General features: G+C 39.9%; 1 protein-coding gene across 1 annotated transcript in view; it reads right to left on the reverse strand.

Moving 5' to 3' along the window:
- Nucleotides 1-24,148, reverse strand: part of MDN1 (midasin AAA ATPase 1) — a 3,484,183-nt gene that overhangs the window by 1,883,887 nt on the left and 1,576,148 nt on the right. Inside the window, exon 34 of the mRNA XM_044071809.1 lies at nt 376-615. Coding sequence (XP_043927744.1) covers nt 376-615 — 240 coding nt within the window. The remainder of the gene's footprint in view (nt 1-375; nt 616-24,148) is intronic.

A 24,148-nucleotide genomic window follows, 5' to 3' on the forward strand; every position in this document is an offset into this window, starting at 1 on the left:
CATGCATACATATACATACACACATTGTGAGATTGCTTTGATCACTGAATGATGTCAAATGAATTCCTGCTCCTCTCAGGCCATATGATTTATTAAACTAGTCTTTTCAGTAAGTTAATCAATTTCACCTGACAAATAAAAGCATACGAAGGCTGTCTTTTATACCCTGCAGCAAAAAAAAAGCAGTCTTTACAATGAAACAAAATAAGAAATTACAAGAATTAGTGATATGGGTGTTTATTCTACAGGTTTTCACTACTGCAGTCAAAGTGCTGTCCATTTCAAATCACTTCAAACAAGTCCATCATGCTTTGCAGGAACTTAAGCAACATATTACAAAATGGCAATTTCTTATGTTAGATGCACTGTACATACCTGATCCTATACCGTCAATATACACCAAGCATGCTGCATGCACAAATGCTGTCACAGCATCAAGATGAAATATGTTCTCAGCTTCTGTCTCCATCTTCTCTGTACTCCCATCCGCTGTTGTAGTGTTCATGAACTGAACCCAGGTCATGAGGTCTCTAATACTCTGAATACATCGGCAGCCAAAATCCTGGTTAATCAGCCATTCAATGAAATCCAGAGCAAGTTCTGCTATACTGTCCCCTACAGTATCAAACATATACATAAATCAAATTCTAAAAATGATTAAATGAAGTTGCAATTACTATAACAGCTTATTTATACTTTAATGCTGCATTCAAGGCCTAGAAATATGCAGCCTCCAGTTAACATGTTAATATAAAGAGGAAAATCTCTACTTTTGTATATGTAAAAAATGCTCAGTTGTAGTTTTCTACTTTCAGTTTGTGTATTTCTAAACTTCCTGTCACTAGAAAAGCTTTCCAACTTTTTGAGCTCTTCTTTCAGTTCTGCCTTTATGTCTTCCAAATGCTTCTGCTTTTCCCTAGGTGTACGGGAAATGCTAAAGTGTAGCTTTCTTCAGCTGTCAGCTCCTTGCAGTAATACTTAAAATCAGGCAGACTTCTAAAATGCTTTATAAAACTATCCAGAGGTGCTGGACAACCAAAATGGAATTATCTGCAATAATGCTCTACCAAAGGCTATTTTTCTGCAGTATCTTTCAAATAAGCACAAACCATCATGTCAGAAATTTACATATATTCTGAGGAGAGACATTAAAAAACAAGTCTGGCACAGAATGCACCCTGGTTTAGCTTTTAGGTGTGAATAAACAGCAGTACAGTAGTCAATAACTTTGACAAGGTTTGTCTGGTCAAAGGCAAATGTCTGCCCATCTTCCAGGTAGGAAAGACTCCTGGTATTTCTGAATTCTTAATACCTCAGATTTGTTCACAGACATCCCAAGCACACAACAGTGTTTCCCTTTTTGATCCTTTGCTATGAGAAAAAGTCTAACAGCTGTAAACAGAAGCAAATGAAATTACTTAATGGATCAGGCACGCAAATGCTCAGAAATGAATATTATCCTTATGAAAGGCTAAAGTTAGCAGTAAAAAAAAAATCACAAAGTTTAGAATTCCATAAGTGAACCAAATGGGATGTACAATGCTACAAAGCTTCTACATAATGTGAAGACTGCGAAAAGGGAATTAATATGCACAGTCTGTGAAGACATGAGAAGTAGACAGCAAAATTACTGCAGAAAGATGTTCTAGAACAAAATGCAATAATGTAACTGAAAATGTGACAAAAGTCTTGTAACCTCTGGAAATGGGCATTTGAGGTCAACAGGTCCACTCCCAAATGCCAGAATCTTTCACTGTGTTAAATTCTGCACAAAATTCTGCCTTCCTTTTGGATGAGAGTCATGTCTGTTAAGGAACAACTCAGGAATTTAAAACAACTCTTCCACATATGAAGGTTGAATAACTGGATGTTTGCCGGCAGAACAGACATCTGGTTATTTTTTTTTACTGGCCTGGTTTGATTTACTCTTAAATTCTTAAGTTTTAAGTCAGGAAACCAAGAAAAATAAACAAGTACATGAACTTGTGTTTCCAAATTCATTTCTGCCACCATCCACATCCACACAGGCCTGGGTAAATCCAACATACGTGGATAGGCAGGCACTGTGAGAACATGGTAACTACAAAGAGTGACCAACGTCAGTAATGAAACCCAGAACACGGAGCTGACAGGAAGACCTAAAACCATTGCATCGTCATGGTGTGCAATGCCCAAGCCAGGATACAGCAGTTTCGTGCATGTTAGTTTACCGAAGTATTGCACAATATTAAGCACGATTCACTGCTAAAAATGTCTACAATGCAATCCTTTACAATAAAGATTTTTATCTCTGCACAAAGGTTATATCGAAACTAATACTAAGAAATGGTAGTTAAGTTTCATGTTATTAATTTACACATCTAAACTTGTGCACTGCTACCCTATTAAACTTGAATGGGAATTGGTGCTTTTTAGTATGCAATATATGCTATACATTTCATTATTGCATTTTTTTACTGTTTCACACAGCTCTTTATTCAAAAGCCTATTTTTTTTTTTTTTAAATGAGACCACCATAGCTATGCATCACACACACACACCACACACACACACGTAAAAGGCGTGTACATATGCCTCCGCCACAAATATTTCACATATTAAAAAACCCTCAAACCAAGGGCCGTTTGTAAAAAAAGAAGTGACTGACGAAGTGCGGAGATATAAAGAAAAATCTCTAGAGACTTTTAAAAGGTATAAAAAAAGAAATATAGACATGGTGAACGAGATCAGATATGGTGTAATATTTATGCAAAGAATCCAAAAACTCCAAAAGGAACACTCCAGATGAGACAGAACGCCAGAGTCAAATCCTTTAATGTAAACACGGCCAAATCACATAAAAATCAGAAAAAATACACAGCCACATGTATAAAAGATTTCGCTCTGGCATTCTTTCTCATCTGGAATGTTCATGTTCTACTTTGAACACTCTTTTCCTCATTTTGCGGATTTATGCAAAGAAAGCTAAATTAATCAACGCAAAAAAAGGCAGCCTTGAAGATATTTGAAGAAAAATACAGGCAAAGGCATCCAGATATGGAAAATTTCACAATAAAAAATATCACAAAGAGGAACATAGAACAGAAGACCAGTAAAAAAGTAAAAAGAAAACAGAAGATGAAGTTATGCAATACCTGCAAAGTTAAGGATTTAGTGCAGAAAGTCTAACACAGGTTACATCATAACATAGTCCCCAATGTAAGGAGAAACAGGAGGAGTAGGAGACATCTGAAGAAATATGGACATGGGAAAGAAAGAGATTTAATATGGTGCAATATTTATGCAAAGGAGAAAGCAAAACTATCAATACAAAAAAACAGCAACAAAGATATTTGAAGAGAAATACAGGCAAAGGCATCCAGACATGGAAAATTTTACAATACAATAAATAAGAAAACAAAAAGGAAAAGCAGAAGAGAGGATTAGTAATGGAGAAGTTAAATAAATAGAAACTGAGGCTATGGATTACCTGTGAAGTGAAGGATTTAGTGTAGAAAACACCACAACAGGGTAAAGGAATGGATCTCCAAATTAAAGAGAAACCAGTAGAATGGGAAACATATAAGTTGCCATATGAAGATACTTTGGAGCCTTCCACAGTAAACAAGTAGAAACATTCAGCTGGAGTTGCACAGGAACAGGAAACTGGCAACTTTGACAGTCATTGTTATTGAGTGAGAGATCACTGAATTCCCATATGAAAGAGCAAGAGATGACATGATGAAACTTAAGAGAAAAGTGCACAGAAGGATGTTCTGGAACTTTCTATAGATTGCCAGCATTAAATGGAGAACAAATAATGTGCCCTCAGTTTAGAAGAGTGATCTAAGAGAAGAGTTGCTTGATTTAATAGAAATGGACAGACATATTAAGATCAATGAAAGCAACAGGCTACAAAAAGTCAATAAAATTCCAAAAGTTAGAAGTTTGATAAAACAAATGAAAACAGTAGTTAGGACTGTCCATACAGATTCATGTGATACAACAGAAATAAATAGGACAAACTACTGTGCAGCTAAATTAATAACAGATGAAGTCTTACCACCAAAATACAGGGTAATAAGGGAAAGGAAGGGTTGAAATTAAATGCCAACATGGAAGTATCGAATACAGAAAACCATAAAACAATTAAGACAGAAGTGTCACTGTTAGAAGAGGGAACAGATAAAAATACTCAAAGAAAGATTTGCTAAAAGCAATGTGTAGTATCAGAACAGATCAGGATTTATTGTGCACTATCACAAATAAAACTAAAAATATCAGTACAGGCAGGAAAAGCTGAGACGACTTGCAGATTAATATAAAGGAAAAGTACAAAATAAGCAATTTGACCACGGTGGTGGTGCTGCGGTAGCGTAGTCGCCTCACAGTAAGACGCTGTCCAATTCGATTCTCAGCTAGAGCGTCTTCTGCGTGGAGACATGCGTGAATGGGCGTACCTTTGTTGAAGGTTGTGCGTCAGGCCTGGCGAGCCAGTACGTAAAAATCAACTGCCAATCATTAGCAGACCAGAGTTCCGCTGTGGCAACCCCTGACCAGGAAAAAGCTGAAAGACACAAACAAACAAAATAAGCAATTTATCGATGACCCAAAAATGTTTTATAGAAAATTGGGAAACAAGGCAAAAGGAATGGAAACACCACAAAAAAACAAAAGAAAAGAAAAATAAATGGATACATTTTGGATAAATATCTATGAAAATCCTGTGGAGTTAAAGATGTTAAGATTTGCACTGGGTGTGACGCGAGTGGACAGGATTAGGAATATTAGAGGGTCAGCCCAGGTTGGAAAGTTTGGAGACAAAGCCAGAGAGGCACGATTACATTGGTTTGGACATGTGCTGAGGAGGGATGCTGAGTATAGTGGGAAAAAGATGCTAAGGATGAAGCTACCAGGTAACAGGAAAAGAGGAAGGCCTAAGATAAGATTTAAGGATGTGGTAAGAGACGACATGCAGGCGGTTGGTGTGAAAGAGCAAGAAGCAGAGGACAGGAAGAAATGGAAACAGATGATCTGCTGTGGCAACCCCTAACGGGAACAGCCGAAAGATCTATGAAGATCTTGTGGAACATACAGATGCTAAATTGATAGTAGAAGTAAAAGAAAGAATAACTTCAAAAGTAGAGGATATGAAATGGGATGAAGTAACGACCAGAGAGATTGAAACAAAGTTCAGAAAAGCTCCTAACTGGAAAACCCTAGGTCCAGATGCAGTACCCAACCTCTGGCTAAAAGTATTAGCATCTTTACATGAAAATTTAGCCATGATTAAGAATTAAGATTCACACCCCAGACAGACACCAGCCTGGTTAACAATAAGAAAAACAATACTCCTACTTAGGAGTGAACCTGCAAGACATCCTAAAAACTATAAACCAATAATTTGCCTTCTGATGATGTATATACTAAATAATGAAATTGGTGTAGACAAAATGTATAGTCATTTAGAAGAAAACTCAATCATGAAAACAGAAAAAAAAGGGTAATAAAGTCATATGGAACAAAGGATCATTTCTTGTTCAAGTCATAATGGAGAACTGTAAAAAGGGGAAGAATCAAAGAATGGCATAGACTATAAAAAGGCATCTGACAGTATTCCAGTGTCATAGATAAAAAAGTGCTTAAAAATATACAAGGTATGCTCTACACTGATCGATTACTTTACAGTGACCATGAAACAGTGGCAAACCACTTTGCAGTTAAACCACAACAAATGGCAAATTATTTTTCCAGGGATAAAAATTCAAAGGAGATATTTCAGGGTGACTGTCACTGCTGCTCTTTTGTCTTGCCCATAACCCATTAAGTTGTCTACTTAACAGATGAGGTCATGGCTATAATTTGGCTCCCAAAAAAAAAACAAATTGTAAAGACTTCTCATATTCTTTTTGTAGATGATTTAAAACTGTATAGATCATCAGATGAGGAACTGAAAGCAAAATTACAAGTGGTCAAAACTTTTTTCAGATGATTTAAGAAAGTCATTAGGTCTTGATAAATGTGCAAAAGCAACCTTTAAAGCAGAAAAGTTGCAGCACAAAGAAAACATCAGTTTGAAACAGGAAAGTGATATAAAAGCAAGTGAGAAAAAAAGGATTGCATAAATATATGGGAACTGATGAAGGATCCACAATAAAACATGAACAAATGTGAATAAAACTTAAGAAATATTTTAGAAGGCTTAAATTAATACTGAAACCAGCACTGACATCTATGAACAAAGTCCAAGGTATAAACCAATTTGCTCCTCCTGTCCTAACATACTATTTTGGAGTAAGTGACTGGCCCCAAAAGGTGTTGAATGGGTAGGTTGGACAAGAAAACAAGAAGGATGCCTCATGCTCATCAAATGATTTCTAAAAAATCAGTGCATACCAAGATTACATATTCCTCATTCTGAAGGAGGTATAGGCATCCTTGAACTTGATTACGCGTACATATCTGCAATTGTGGGAGTGCACACATCTGCTGACCTCACAAGTCCCAAATGTAATGAAAGTTTTGAAACATGAGGAGAACAAGTCTAAAATGACTTCCCTCCTTAGTTTAGCAGAAGCATATCAGCATCAAATGGGAATGGAAAGTAAACCATAAGTAGATAAAAATCAGGCAGCAACTAAATGTGACAAAAAACTAAAATAGAATACGAGGTTTATTCAGGACGAGTCATTACTGGACACATTGCAGGTGCTGCAAAAAGCACTTCTGGCTGACATCAAAGACCGAAACAATACTAATTTCATGAACTTTAATCGTACTTTGACTCAGAAATGGGATCTATTCCCATCATGGTATTAGAAACCCAAAAGACTTGGAGAAATTAAAAGGGAACACTCTATTTGTATTTTTGCCAGTATTTTATGTTAGTGTTTGTATGGACTGAAATGGGGCTACATTATCTGTCCAATGTTTTACTGACTAGGACTTGAGGGAGTTTGCACAGATTTTTATGACTGTCCTGTGAGTGATTTTGTAATTCTGAAGTTTTTTTTTCTATTTCACTTGTATCCTGTACCTGTAGACCAAAGTGTTACCTCTGCTGCCCACCCACTCCCCACTTGGGAAGGGGCTCCAGTGTCCATTTCCTCATCACCATGAAAAGACCCAAAGGAGCTCATTGATTGAGGTACACAGATCACACAGGCAGTTAACAGTTTTGACAAAATTTTGGTTGGCTGCCCCCCCCCCCCCCCCCAACACACACACTTTGTAGGGTTACTTCATTTAGTTGATGTAATTTAGTACCTTAATGATGTCTATATTACATGTTAGTTGCACACTTTACTTGTGTTTTATTTACTTTTGACTAGTTTATATCACCAGAATCACGTCTGTTTTGACAATAACACAGTGTTGACAGTTTAGCTGCAGCCTGTTTTCTTTTGTTTACTGTCCTCCACTTTAGCTTTCTAACATGAAGAGATTTAACTTCTATGGCTTTGATTTAGGAGTGCAGTATTTCCTCAGAAATGTGTGGATGTAGTTAGTGTATTTGAGGTAAGAAAAGTTACTGTTTTCCACTGTAGTGGATGGAAAACGTGGTCACTGTTCTATTAAAAATCGGTTGTGCTAAAGATTAATTTGTTTCTAGAAAGATGAATTAGATAAGCAGCATTGTCTTGGGTCGCTATGTGAGGGTGCATTAAGTGCAACTGACAACTTTTCCATCACGCTGAATGGGAATTGTGGTCCCCGATTCAATAATAAATGGACTGCAAATCTGGTTGGGAGACCACTTTACATGGGCTAGAGTATGGCAGGGGGTAGGTGAGTACAGCCTACAGTTTGTCTTTAACATGCCTATTTCTAGTTTAGTTTTTTTCATGAGTAGTATAATATGGTGAGTTTACTGGAAGACGAGAAATGTTTGCAGCTTTCAAGATGTACCACAAATACAGACAAAATGTATCAACATTAAAGGAGAGGTTCCACATTTTACTTAGGGTATTCCGTTAGTTATATAGAAACACTATAATACACATGACCAAATATGCAAGACAGATTGATATTTAATGCAAAAGTATTTTAAAAGAATGGTAGGAGAGACAGGGAGAGAATGAGGATGTGAGAGAGGTAGAAAGCTGGTTGTGTGTCACAACAGGATAGAGCCCTGACTGTGGCCTTCTTGTCTAATTTCGACAGTAAGCATGGAACCAGAATGGGCCAAGCAAGGTACAAGGCCAGCTGAGATCTGCTCATCCTTCCTGGGAAGATATAGAGGGGGAAGGAAAGGTGATTTGACTGACTGTGCCACAGCTAACTGGTGCAAATGAGGTGATACAGCAGTGAGTAGAAGTGGCCAAAAAAGTGGACTGGTCTGCCAGGCAGAGAAGCAACACTGCAGCTGAGATTCTGCTTCTGTAAACATACATACCCACACATTATAGCACTACAGCATTGCTCTGCCCTGGCAGCCATCATGGAGGGACAGACATAACACACCCTAAATGCCACTGTGAGGGTTCACTGATAGCTGCGGATTACCACTGTACACATAGCTGTATACTAGCACAAAGTAACTGGCAGCCTCTCAGGTGGAACAGGAGCAAAAATGGGGCAATAACTATTGAATAAAGATATGAAGGGGAAGAGGGTTGTGGAAACATCTGTGATTAATGAATGGGTAAAGCTCTTATACACTACCAGACTGCAGTTAATCAACCACACAGTGAAAACACAAAGACAGAGTTTTGAAAGATTTATGAGGGGGATTATGAATTCATTACAGCTTTGCCTTTCATCCTGGGATTGCTGGTAAAGCATTAGAGCATGTAGTGAGATCTTACCTCTTGGTTGCCTTTTTCCTGGAAATGCAAACAGAAAACCAACAAAGGTGGAATTTTCTTAAGGGCACACTATTTACATTCTTGCTCTATGGGTGAATGTACTTCAGGTTTCTACAGGCAAGCAACAGCTACATGCAGCTGATCTAGTTCAAACCATTTCCAGGGTTCCAGTGGTTTTCCACTGCAAATCTGGCTGTAGTGTTCATTTCAGAGATGCTAGCTTCATCATACATGATGGACATGTGACAAAATTGCAAACGCATTTAGGTTGAAATTGTAATATGTTAAGATTCTAATGGTATTTAAAATGCTTCCTTTAATTACTTTAATTACTGACGAATAATACATTCAAATGATTTACTTATCACCTTCATGTATGGGTATTCATAAGATGTCTTTATGCTTGCTTCAGTCCAAATGAGACTATTGTCATGGATGGATTTACTTGAAAGATTACTGTGTTCTCAAACCATACTGCATTATTAAAACCTGCTTGCAGTTTACTGTTTCTATTTCAGCTGTGTAACACAGACGTCATGACACTTTTGAAAGACTCTTCGTGCCCCGTCATTGTTTTTGGCATGACAATGAAAAGTACAAGATCAATAACTGAGCTTTGGAGCACTCCTACTATCTGTGTTTTTGGAAGCCAAAGAAAGAGTAATTAAACTTAGTAGTCATTTCCAGAATGGAAACTTATTTAGTACACAGGAAACATGCCGCTTTGAAAATATACCTGCATAATGCGAAGCAGTTCAGGCTAGACAGTACACGGAAGTCTGAGAAAACTGCTACAACTTTCTAATAATGGTTTGGCTATATTTTGTAATGATGTAGCAGTACAAATGTATCATCACCATGTTAAAGCCAAATTTATGCTGTGCACCAGAGACAGCAAACTAATATGCTCCAGGCCCTGTGCGCCAGATGAGATAGCAAACTAATATGCTTCAGACTCTGTCCAAGTAACTCGGCAATAAGAATGTCAAGCATTTGCACTAAGTTATATCAGCTGGTTTCGAAATGGGGAGCAGGTTTGCTTTTCAATTTTATAGGTAAATACTAGGCTGTCTTAAGACCATTACAAGCCTAGCCAATAACCAGATGTTGGAATCAAACCATGTGCCTTGTACCTGTGAGACAGACCTTAACCATTACGCCAGTTAGACTATAATGCCCTTCTTACAGCCTCTGATTCCAGCAGCTAAAGGAAGTAGCCATTTATTTTAATAAAGTTATCCTAATGGAAAAGTGCTGTAATTACTTTTTATTTAATTTAAGTTTTACGACATTATATGGAAGATCAACTTAAAAATGCAGAGTTAAGTTGGTTTATGATCACAACTATCTTCTGGGTTAGACTTACAAGCATACTCCATTTAAAAACTGTTTATACAGCAAGTGCTACTTAATCAGTCTGCAGATCACTGCAAGCTTTGCATAAAACCTCTATTCAAAAGATCATTCTAGCCTCAAAAAGGGCAACAAGAATTTAAGGCAGTTTTTCATGGCTCAGTAAGCTAGACAGCTGCCAGTCAGTCCTAATTAAAATGTTGAAGCCACTGATCTTTTTAGTTACTGTTCTCCGAGGCGTTTTAAACTGAACTATATGAGGCAAGTACATGTCAAATGGTGCATTATATTCAATAACATATCTGAGATGCATATGACTTGAAATTAACACTTGTTTGGATCTACTGGAGATGTCTTTGGAAACTAGATAAACCAGACAGAAGGCTTACCAAACTACTGTGGTGATATAATATTCAAACAATGAGGAATTATCCACTAGAAAGCAGAGATCCTTTACGACAGTGTCTGACTGGAAATATGCTGTCACCTGTTATGGTATGTGAAAATGTGTTCATTAAAATGAAAAATGCTTCACTTTGCAGCATTTAATTTGAAACCATTGACCCTGCACTCATTGTTATTATGGTCTAACCCATGCAGCAGCAATTCTGAGTCAATGGAACATCAAACAAAATTTACAATCATCTGCAAATCTACACATCTTTGAAACCTTATAGGCTGCTCTTCTGCTTTCTTTCCCTGCACTTTTCCAGAATTCCTTTCCTGCACTTTTCCAGAATTCCAAGTGCTTGCTGAAGCTGCCGGAGTTTTTCGAAGATACTTATGTACTTTTGCTTGTAATGCTGTACATTAGTACACAAGGGCAAGTCCACACTACTGTGTGCTGCCGTAATCCAGTATATGAATCAAGCAAGTTCATTTTGGCACATTGGTTTAACACTGCTGCTAGACCTAGTCTCTGGACAACTCCTGCATTCAATTCCCACAGCATCTACATGCCTACTTGCCTGAACAAGTCACTTAACCAAGCCTTATCTGCACATCAATACCCAAAAAGGAACCATGTGCAGTAAGATTAGCCAGCGTTTTTTTTTTCCATACTACTTCCCTGATGAAGTAAAGTCGGATTACTATCCTTCATTAAGTACTTTTTTTTATGGACAAACACAACTGACTGTACAGAATATTAAAAGCCGTGCTTTATCCCAGCTCTCCTATGCCTTACATTTTATTTTTTAGCATATAACTTTCCTCTAGTTTCCCCCTCACCTACATGATTTCTCCACTTTCCCAACCTTCAGAGCACAACTCAGAAGATACCTATATCAAAATCTGACTGGAAGTGCTTCTGCACTAGACATCACCTAATTCCCCCCATTCCCACCCGCTGCTTCCCTTGAATATTTATAACTAAATATTAACCTACATTTGCTTTTTTAATCTGTTAATTTTTATATACTGTTTCAATTGTTTAATTACAGAAGGTAGAGAATCACATATTCTATGTTTATGAATCTGTTCAGTTTTTCTTCACCTGGACGGTGCATGCAAATGGTCTAATATAATCTACTACTATGGTAAATAAACTAAAGTCACACTATTTCCAAGAGTGGTATGCAACGTCCACATTGCATAAACTGGAGAGTACTTCTTACAAAGTCAGACATCAATTATACCACTTAAATGAGTCCAATATGCTGGAGTTTAATATAAGAGGGTATCAAAAGTCTAGCAGAGAGGGTAAGATGATGTGACTGAATTCATGCCATTTGACAACCCAGGTCACTAGTTATGATGGCTTTTGTTTGAGCTTACTACAACAGTATTGTTCAAGGCAATACAAAGCATGAGAATGTGATTGTTAAGCCTAGCCCATAGTTATGTGGCTTTCGCCACCCCTTTGAATAAAATAAACTGCCTATCATTTTGCTCATCAAGCTGTCAAGCAGAACGAATGAAGTAATCCCTGCAATATATCTGCAATCTCCCCCCCATTGGTCAAGAGAGGGTGCTCTGCCTCACATACCGTTTTTTTTCTCAGGGCAGCATAGTCTGATGAATCTGTCCCTCCCTGTGTCCCTTCCCTCGTTCTATAAGTGTCAAGGTTTAGTTTCTCCCTCCAGGGTTCTAGGGATCTAGATTTTTTGATTGAATTGATACATCAATGATCTGGCCATTTGACATATTATATGTCACAGGCAGGTCACCATTCCCGAGAGCGAGATGAGCTGGAGGAGAGAGAGCTTTCAGTCAAGCAGCATAAGCATATATTTTGAGACCTTTTCTCCTTGGTGAGGAACCTTTGGGCCTTTTGGGATTCTCAGGTGTCAGGTCAGATCTGGTCAGATACATTGTACAGCGGTACTCAATCATAGGTCTAATAAGATGAGAGTACAGGAGGGAATGACCTCCTTGATCTAGATGTGAATCCCTTTGATCAGGGGGTGGATGATATAGAAGGTTTTACTACTACTAGCAAACATGAGTGTCAAACCAAAAGGCTACTGTCAACCTGGGTTGGATTGCCACCTATATGGTAGCTAGGGGGTAGCCTTTTTTTTCCCAGTATGACTATGCATTTTTTTTTGTTAACTCAGGGCCATGGCTCTGGCACCAGTTATCCATTTCTGTGAGGCCCTTCTGTCAGATGTGTTTTACTATGGCGCCCAGTTTGCAGTCATCTGCAAACTTTGTGTCTCATATAACCCTCCTGTGTTGCTTGTGCAGAAAAGTAGAAGTAGATGCCGAAGGACCCAGGACTGAGACCTGTGGGCTTGACAGGACACCACTTGTGACTTATCTGACATGGCTCTCGCTCAGCAACTCCCTGGTGGGTTCTGTCACTTAGTTTGCAACCCATGATGTATGGTATGGGTTGGGTTACATTTGCCTTTTGAGATGACCTGAGATGGTATTGTGTCGAGGTATTGTGGCCCCTTGCCTTTGGCTGGTGGGACTGCCTTTCCTCATCAACCCTCATCAACTGTGGTTGGGAACTGTCTCAAAAAAGTTTAAGAAAAGAGGATCTGGCTCTACCAAACAAACAAAAACAAACTGAGTTGGATCCAAAGTCTGCAAGTTCCTATGTCTTTATTTATGAGTTCCATTATGGTCCTCTCCATGGCTTTGCATAAGGCTTGTGTCAAGCTAATGGGGTATTTCAGGTCTGTGGAGTATCATGTGATTGCTATAAGATAACAGAACACAGATGTCTCTGTCACTTCACTATAGACTAGCAGATTGCCTCTGAGTTGGATGAAAGAATGACAGTATAGCTACAGAACACACAAGAAAGATGACGCAGGTTCCAAAGCTGCAGCTGATGGTATAAAGAACAGACAGACCTTGACAATGTTTTTCTGCTAACCAAAAGCTGTCAAGTGCATCAGGAAAACTCTCAAATGTGAAACATTACAAGAGGTTACATAGCCTGGTAAACACCTACGAACTTAACGACCACAAGGGCCTTTTTAAGCCTAGCCAAGCATCACTAATCTCTGACAAGTTCTTATACCTTTTATGAGAAGCAGGGGCTTGGGATATTAACTATTTGTAGGCTGCCTGTGTGCATTAGAGACACAGGTGTCAATATCAGGGATGAATTTCCTGCTCCCCACCCAATTGTCCAGGTTACAGTGGTTTGTACAGAGCCACAGTACCTGATTATCACTGATTCCCAACTGTGCAGCTGTGTTGTGACCAACACTATCACCACTAATAGGACAGCACCTCCAGAATCAACACCAAACCTCAGAGGAACTACTATCCCTTCAGCCCACATTAGTAAGCATGATGGCTTGGCACTTTCCAAATGCCTCTATCACTAGCCAAGTTGAAATAAGCACCCTGACACCATACGTGTTTCTCATGTTTGCTGACAACCACCTACTACTTACACTGATGCAGTGTGTGAGAGTAGTAAGTTATTCAACGTCACTGGAAACAAAGCTCTCACATAAAGCCACTGCAAAGAATGAACAGTTTTGTGAGTAACGCACACCACCAACACTATAACCATCACACAGTATAGGCTGAAGTTCTTGCAAGTAACCTACCAAAACAATAAAAGCCACAAAAATATAACCCAAGAAATAAGTACCCCCAGCCACTTCAAAGTACAACTACAGCACCCGCCATGAAACATGCATCCAAACTCAGCATCTCAACTCAAAAGCCCATAAGGCAAACCCCCACACTATGCAACATCCTAGTCACAGGGGACTTCAAAAACACACACTGATGCATCATTCACTGGACTGAATAGAGAATCACAGTTAGGTGCCTATCGGGTGCCAGGATTTGCCACATCACACAGGTCTTACACCACAAGTGCACATATGGCACAGTCATAATACATGTGGGGTAAACTACTTGACAAACACCTCCATGAACTATAGGAACAGACATGATGGAGCTCTCGGAATACGTGGCTAAGGCAGGCATGAACCTAATCTTGAGCAGCATTTCACCATCATTGAAAATTATGCTAAAATAAGAACAAAATATTAACTTCAAAAATTGGCTTAGCTTTTAGCATCAATCAAGAGGGGTCCAATACATATCAGCCAGGGAGGACATGGTAGACAGCCCTACCTGCTTTTCCAGGGAAGGTCGGCACTTAGCTCCCCGAGGCTTTTGTAAATTGGCTAAAACCTTGCCCATACATAGTGTGTATTTAGGCAAGGTCATTCTTCAAATCTTCCAGCTTAACCAGAGTCCAGATAACATACAAGTTACTGTTACTCAACATCAGGAATCTAGAAAAAAATCCACTCCTTTAAGGCACTGCTTAACCTGGAATGCATTAATATATTCATTCTCATGGAGAGGTTCAAGACCAACAAAGGCATCCCATCAGGGCATGTTTCAACACCTACCAGTTGTTCAGGCCCACTGCACTAGATTAAGGCACTAAAGGTGCTGGCATCTGTCTTCGTAAAACAAAATCTTACCTCTAACCTTGTGAAACAGGATAATGACCTGGAACACATCCAAATCCAACTTCTCAATGAAAACCCTTATCATATCAAAGCTAACCGAAAGATCTCCTCTATACACCTCTTCACCTATACCTTCTACCCAACTAGTATGGAGTCCCTATGTATTAGGCCAACCATCCTTCTCCTGGGGGACTTCCAACTACCCACACACAAACGGGGTGATTTATACATCCTCATACATGCATGCCAAGAGATTTCTGGACTTTTACAAACAGAAATTCTCTGCACCAGTTAGTCTGCACCCCAAATAGGGATACAAAATCCTGGACTTGGCCCCACCAGTTGTAATTTCCCCTCTGGTCAAATTGGACAATAATTAGTCACATTCGCTATAAGTCTGCAGTGGAAAAAATCTTCAAATACCTCGGCATTCATAGGTTATGTGAAGGCTAATCTACTAAAAATCAGTGATCTGGCTAAATTCAACATCCCCCTCCAATGACCCCACTGCATACGCAGAATCTCTTACAGCCATATTCTATGAATGTGTGAATACAGATGCATCTGTCTGCCTCTGAAGTAAATACAACACCAAACATACTCTATAATGAAAGAAAAAACTTACTGCATGCAGTAATACATCTAACTCTTAAGATGTCAAAAATGCACTTGCTAAACAAAGGATCATCATGGAAATAATAAGTAAGGACATGGGTAACCTACAACTCTTGATCCAAGCCAGTTTGGTTTTGATAAGGGCAGATCCTACCAGCTTACTTGGTAAACTTCTTTAAAAAGGATAATGAAGCAATGAAAAACTGGTACACAAGGTATATACAGACCTCACAAAGGCATTCAACACCACCCCCCACTCAGGTATTGCTGATAAACTTTCCACGCTCTAGGTGAACCCCTATGTAACTCAGCAGATAGTAAAATGGCTCACAAACAGGACCAAAAAAAATTCTCTAGTGATGCATTGCATGGTTCAGTCCTTTGGCCACTTTTCTTTTGGGCATTTACTTCTCCAACAGACCAAGTATGTAGATGGCTGTAAACTTAGTGCCATCATAAACTCTCTAGAGAACACAAAGATCCTCCAACAGGGCCTTTTGCAATTATGGACTAAAACTAAATGCAAAAAAATGTATAACAGTCTCCTTCAGCAAGCACAACATCCTTTGTAACTATCACATTGACAATGCATCCCTGAAAATCATTTTGGCATTTAGAGACCGGAGAACCTATGTGGAGAACAAACTCCCCTTCGATCACCATGTATCCACTATTTAAGTCCTTTTTCATTGTATAGCTTATTAGTTAAATGTATTGTGTCAAGATCCAGTGATGTGATCACTCCACTGTATTTGGCACTAATTAGGTTGATCATGCAGTATAATGCTCCCTTTGGTATGTACCTGTCCAAATGCTTACAACTTGAATGACCACAATGCTCTCATACCAAGAAAAATCAAGGGCCTAAAGCATAAAAACTATACTATCTTAAAGCCTCACCCCTTTTCGGAATACCATACCAGGCTAGTGATGGGCGATGTCTGACCCTTACATATAGCCCTTAAACCTGCTGCACATCTGCAAATACAATGGTAACAAACATCTGCTCCAGAGATCTCAATCTCAACACAAATATAAAATGTTGGAGGGATAGTTATGTATCACGGGGAATATCACCTCTTTGGAACAGTCATCTTCTTCACATAAAGCAAAGTACTTCCCTTATTCTACTCCATCTGGACGATTTTTGGGAACTGCAAATTCACCCATCTTAGCACCCTGGTCTCTTATGGACAGGGGGTAAAATGTAAACATTCTACCTACCTTATTTGCACTTACATTACAAGGGATAAAAAAATAGGACTAAGCTTCTAAAGATCCTCACTGATCAATAACCTAGCAAGTACCGATGACCCTATCCACTACCAAGTACTTGACAAAAGGCAACTGGACTGGTCAGTTTTGTTTCTGCATATGATATTGTTGGGGAACTCCTCTATTTGAATGCAAGACAACTCTTGGAACTGGATCTATGCTATACTATGGTGATGAGCAATTTAAGGTTTACTGTAAGACCTAAGGAATAGTAATGACCAAATAACTACCCTTTGAGAATGAACTGACTACGATTTAGCAACTATCCATGAAAGCAACCGCCTGAATCTAAAATGGTCTCAGGATGTAGGAAAAAACACAAGGCTAGTCATCTTAATGACCCAGAAAAGGACTGCCAAGAAACTAAATGGTAGGGAAAAGAAAAGTACAGTTTTGTACCTACCATAAATGTAGATGTTCGAAGATCCACATTGCTGCAGTCATAACCTGTGGGTAGTCCGCTGTCCTCGGTCGGCCCGAATACCAAAGTGTTAGGCTGGCGTCGGTCATGGTCGCTCAGATCTGACGTCAGTGCGTGGTACTAAAGCGCATGACCGACGTCATATCCTCAGTCTTTCTTGCCCCAGATGTCAGAAGGCCCTAAAAAGAAAGGCCATAGCCAAAAAACAGAAAAACACCCAACCACCCATGTACAAACAATATTTACAACCCAAACTACAGTGGGGAAGGAGGGAGGGTAAATTGGACTGCAGCAATGTGGATCTTCGAACATCTACATTTATGGTAGGTACAAAACTGTACTATGTTCTTCATCTCACACTGCTGCAGTCATAACCTGTGGGTAGAATCCCAAAGCAAAGGTAAAGGGAGGTTGGCAAAATCATAAAGCATTGGGAGCTGCTAACATGCCCTGCAAAACTGCCGTGGCAAACCCAGCCCTAGATTTGGAATAAAGAAGAAGATGGTAATGCTTAGAAAAAGTGTGCACTGAACTCCAAGTAGCTGCCTCTAAAATATCCTTAGTAGCTACACCCCTTAAAAAAGCAGTAGAAGTGGCAGTAGCCCTAGTGGAATGAGGTCTGATTCCAGCCGGAATCTCCTTACCATGATGAGAATAACAAAAAGCAATACAATGGCCAATCCACTTAGAAATAGTTTGTTTAGAAACAGGTTTCCCCTGAGAACCCAAAGCAAAAGAAACAAACAACTGTTGAGACTGTCTGAATCCTTTAGTACTGCTCAAATAATAACGCAACTGCCTATGAATATCCAAAGAGTGCAAAATTTTTTCCCCTTTATTTTGGGGATCAGCATAAAAAGTAGGCAAATGAATAGATTGGTTCAAGGCCACATTTGAAACAACTTTAGGCATAAAAGTAGGGTTAGTACGCAGGGATACCCTATCCTTATGAAAAATCAGGAAGGGTTCAACTGCCATTAGAGCCTGTAATTCAGATACCCTTCTAGCAGACGTAATGGCCAACAAAAAAGCAGTCTTCCAAGACAAAAACCTCAACTCAGCTGTAGCTGCAGGTTCAAAAGGAGGTAAAGTGAGTTTCTCCAACACAAAATTGAGATCCCAGGAAGGAGTAGGAGCCCTACGTGGGGGTCTTATGTTCTTTGCCCCTCTAAGAAATTGCTTAAACAAAGGATGAGAGAATAATGGTGGGTCACAGTGATAGTGAGCAGAAATGGCTGCAGCATGAACTTTTACAGAGGAGAAAGACAAACCTTTGTCTAGTAATTCTGTAAGATACTGAAGTGAAACACTCAAATTAGGAACTGAAACATCAAAGCTCTTTGCTTTGCTCCAAAGAAAAAATCTCCTCCATTTATCAGCATAAACTTTCCTTGTACTAGGCCGTCTGGCCTCCAAAATAACATTCAAAACTTGTTGAGGAAGCTGCGACCCTCCAGGTTCTAGAACAGAATATGCCAGGCTGTCAGATGCAGGGACTGTATCTTGACATTGAGGAAATGATTGCTTGCCTGGGACAAAAGGTGTGGAATTGATGGCAAAGGCCAAGGAGGCTCCCTTACTAAACTGCTCAGCAGAGGGTACCAGTGCTGACGTGGCCAATCTGGAGCTATTAGAATCATGGAGGGCTTGTCCTGTCTGACCTTCAAGAGCACCTTGGGAAGGAGGCAGAGGAGGAAAGGCATAGACGTGAAGATTGTTCCAACTGAATGATAGAGCATCCACTTTCCAAGCTTTTGGATGAAACATCTTTGTGCAAAACTTTGGCAGCTGGAAATTTAGTGGAGAAGCGAACAGATGTCTGGAGTCCCCCAAATCACCGTAAACTGTCGAAATACATGAGGATCCAATTTCCACTCGTGGGGATCCACCATCTGTCTGCTTAAAACATCCGCTAAGGAGTTCTGTGCTCCTGGCAGAAACCTTGCCTGAAGAGTGAGGTGCAAACTGAGAGCAGTCTCCCACAAAATCATAGCTTGCCTGCAAAGAGGGTACGAATGGGTTCCCCCTTGCTTGTTGATGTACCACATGACAGTTGTGTTGTCAGTTTGAATCAACACTTGTCCTGGGTGAAGTAGATCCTTGAAAGCCATCAATGCAAATTGGACTGCTAACATTTCCTTCATGCTGATATGCAAATGTTGAAGTCTGGCAGGCCACGTGTCTTGAATCCATTTTCCATTGAGGTGTGCTCCCCAAGCCTTGTCTGAGGCATCTGCCGTTAAGATCTGACTCGCCTCTGGTCGGGTCACAGAGAGTCCCTTGTTTAGGTGACATTCCTGAGCCCACCACAAAAATTCCTTTTGAATGCAAGGTATTATCTGAATGACAGTGTCCAAATCGTGGCAGTGTTGAGTCCATACACTTTTGAGATACCATTGTAGCTTCCTCATATGCAGTTTGGCATTGGGAAGCACCAGAATACAAGATGCCATGAGCCCCAAGGCTTGAAGGACTGTCCTTGCAGTCAGCCTGGACCGTAGAGACAATTGGTGGAAGTAAAGGGTAAGATTTCTCTGCTTGTCCGGGGTCAAAAACGCCATCTGAGAGGCTGTGTTCAGTCTCACACCCAGAAAGCACATGTCCTGAGAGGGTACTAGACTGGACTTTATTTCGTTCACAGAATACCCTAGGCACCTTAACACTGCCATAACATACTTTAGATGGTGAAGTAGCATGTCTTTGTCTTGAGCAAGAATCAGGCAATCGTCCAAATAAGGATAAATTTGTATTCCTCTTAACCTTAAGAAGGCTATCACCGGAGCCAGAACTTTTGTGAACACCCTGGGTGCAGTAGATAAGTCAAAGGGCAATGCAGAGAACTGATCATGTAAAGTCCCAGCCCGAAAACGCAGGAATCTCCTGCAGCTGGAGATGATAGGAATATGAAGATAAGCCTCTTTGAGATCCAGAGTTACCATCCAGTGATCTTTGCCTAGCAGAGGCAGAAGTTGTTGCAAAGTCAACATTTTGAATTTTGGAATGTCCAGGTATGTGTTGAGAATAGACAAATCCAGAATTGGCCTCCAAGTGTTTCCTTTCTTTGGTACAAGAAACAGGCGAGAATAAAATCCTAGGCCCACTTCTGACGGAGGAACCTGCTGGATAGCCCCAATTTGAAGAAGTAAAGAAATCTGTTTGTGAGCCTCCACCCTTTGCTGAGGAGGAACGTCTGGCATGCCTTTGAAAGGAGGCAATGTGTGGAAATAAAACTTGTAGCCTCGGTTTATAATGTCCAACACCCATTTGTCCTGGGTGACTAAAAGCCAGTTTTGCCTGAAAAGTGCCAACTTTCCTCCCAGAGGAGCTGCCAGACAGGAAGGATCGGGCAGCTGAAGATGCAGGTCATTGGATCTGCTTACGAAAGGACTGGCCCCTGCCCTCACCTGTAGACTGTGCAGGGGAACTCCACGTCCTAGGCCTGAAAGAACCCTGTGCATGAGCTCTGCCCCTACCACGCCTAGACCTGCCCCTAGACTGTAAATCCGAAGAAGGGTAAGCCCATCCCTTAGTAGGCCAATTTCTGCTAAACTTAGGGGGCTGCACCTGTAAAAAATCCTTAACAGTCTGCATAGACTTAGCTTTGCCTTCCATTTTCTTCAAGACTGACTCCACAGGAGAACCAAACAAAACTTCAGACTGAAGGGGAGCATCCAAAATTCGAGCTTTAACATGCTCTGACAAGTTCTGATCCTTAAGCCAGGCGTGTCTACGAATAACTGATCCAGTGGCAGCCACCCTGGAAGAAGCCTGTAAAGCATCAAAACCACATTGCAAAGAATGCTTACCCACTTGATCAGAGGCATGAACCAAATCCTGTAATTCCTTACACTCTATGCCCTCTGCTAAAGCATCTACCTTAGATTTTAACTGACTAAAGAGAAAATTTTGGTACTTCAGTATATGAAACTGGCAATTCAAAGCCCTCATTGCAAGAGTGGAAGAGGTATACACTTTTTTACCCCACCTATCCAACGCTCTAGAGTCTTTATCCATAGGAACTGGATTCTTTACAACAGAAGCCCTGACACCCTTAGGTCCCTGGCTAATAGTTTCTGGGTCAGCCCTTGGGCTCTTATACAAATATTTATGAGCCTCTGGCACTCTGTAATACCTGTCTGGCTTAACCGGGGCAGGAGGCAAAGAGTCTGGATTAAGGGAAGCCTCAGAGAAAACATCCTGAACAACATCCAAAACAGGAGGTATAGCCAAGGGCCTATGTTGCGGTAAAAACAAGAATTCCCTAAGCCTCTTTCGGGAATCTGAGAAATCCTGACCTTCCCATTTAAAATGCTCCCTCATAGAATGCAGGGTTTCTGAAAAAGAAAAATCCTCTGGAGGGGAAGCAGAAGGACTAGAATCCACTGCGTCTGAATCAGAATAAGGGGGAAAATCCTGAATGTCTTCAGCCGAAGACTCTGAGTAATCTGAAGAATGTTCCAATCCTTCCACCTCTGGCTCCACCCTAGGCCTCTTATCTGGAGGGGGCATAGAACCTCTGATCAAGATAATCAAATCTTCTGCCATTTTAAGCATGTGTTTTTTAGGTACAGAACCTGCAGAACTAGGACTGGCGCCAGAGGAAGACAAACCAGGCCTGGCCTTGGAAGGTACCTTAGAGACAGAGGGAGAAGGCCTAACCACCTTATGTAAAGAAGGGAGTACAGCAACCTGAGAGGCCCCCTCAGCCTGACCCAACTCCTGAGAGGCCACATCTTGCAAAATTAAAGGTTCCCCCTGAGACTCAGCTGAAACCTCGGCTGGATCCACAGATTCCACCGTGGTTTCTAAAGAACTAGCGTCCGGAACGGATGACTCATCCTGTTTGGATTTTAACGATTTCTCCTTACGCTTCTTAGCGGTAGCGGGCGTCGGAAGATCCAACGGCATATTGTAATTACACCGCTTACCGAAGACAAGCCTAGCACAATCTAACCTACGTTTAATGGTGCGCTTATTAAATTTAGCACAAAAGCGACACCCGACTACGTCGTGCTCAGGCCCCAAGCAAGGAATACAGAGAGAGTGGTAATCCCTATGAGGTATCCGTTTCCCACAAGAAATACAATTATTCACTTTTTCTGACATCCGGATTTAACTGAGGCAAGAAAAGACAAAAATATTCCCCAACGGGGTACTTAGCCCAACTTGGTTTTCGGTCTGAAACTCAGAATACGAAAATTTCAGGACGCCGAACAGCACTTGCAAACGCTGCTTCTGCTTCGGACCATGCGGCAAGAAAGACTGAGGATATGACGTCGGTCATGCGCTTTAGTACCACGGCGTACTGACATCAGATCTGTGCGACCATGACCGACGCCAGCCTAACACTTTGGTATTCGGGCCGACCGAGGACAGCGGACTACCCACAGGTTATGACTGCAGCAATGTGAGATGAAGAACATCAGATAAATAGCCACTGTGGAATTCTGGAATTTAAAACTTCATTTAGGAGTAACAGAATGGGATATGTACTTCAGTAAAAGCAGGCTTTCCTTATGAAAAATTCTTAGATGATATATACACATATACACGCACACATTATTTATATATATATATATATATATATATATATATATATATATATATATATATCTGTGTGTGGGTGTGTGTGTATCACACACATTATATATATATATATATATATATATATATATATATATATATATATATATATATATATGTGTAGCAAGCAAACAAAAAAGTCCCAGCCGTGTATATTGAAAAAACCAAGATTAGATGGAAGAAGACAGCAAAAATATATCACAATGTTAGATCCAACGATATAAGGTATCTCCACTGAAAGAATCCACTGAAGAAATCAAATGCAAAACAAGTACTTTAATAACACAAAAAACAAAAACAAAGATGAGCGCTTTCGCGGACTCCCATCCGCTTCATCAGATAAAAATACATAGTAGGCAGTTGATTTAAATACAATAGAAAAAAGTCATGTGATCAATTAAATCATTAATTAATAAGGTGTGCTCTCTTATTATCTAAAATCTTAATTAGAAGCAGTTTAAAACAGTTCAACTAAATAATGTATATAAACTACTTCAAAATATACGAAGTTAAAAATAATAAGTATATTGAGCATATATAAAAATATGTATAAAAATCTTCTACAATATATAAGGAATAAATATAATAAATATATAATATAATATAAGTATAAGTATAAGTAATGCAATTTCCTGCCCTTTAGGTATGGTTTAATAGATACTGTGTCATCGAGTCCCATGGATCTATGGGCACCCAGTCTTAGGATCCATGACAATTCAGCTTGTTCAGTCCTGTTAACCAAATCCCCAAGACGTGGATTTATAACTTGTAAATGCAATACTTGGTATAAAAATGTGTGTAAACTGCCCTTATTTAATGTGTGTTTGGCTATTGCACTATATTCATGTCCCCTGTTATAACAATACTGGTGATCCCTGATTCTTTCGCGTAGGGACCTATTTGTCTTTCCCACATAAAATTCAAAACAGGTGACACAATGTGCAATATAAACCACATTTTTTGACTGGCAGTTGCTATTATTACGAATTTCCCATAATTTGCCAGTCATAGGGTGTCTATAAAACCTGGATTCGTCTATGAACTGACATTGTGGGCAGTGGCCACATTTTCTTGTTCCCAAGAAAAACAATTGCGTCCCTGGAATAACAGGGACTAGGGCAGTCTGAGAATCAACCTGAGTACACAACAATTGTTTAAAATTACACATATTGCTAAAAACAAAATTAGGATGAGAGCCTACTAATTTCTTAGTG

This window comes from Protopterus annectens, chromosome 1.part0 (genome assembly GCF_019279795.1).
Source record: "Protopterus annectens isolate FY-2018-M chromosome 1.part0, PAN1.0, whole genome shotgun sequence".
Classification (NCBI taxonomy): domain Eukaryota; kingdom Metazoa; phylum Chordata; order Ceratodontiformes; family Protopteridae; genus Protopterus; species Protopterus annectens.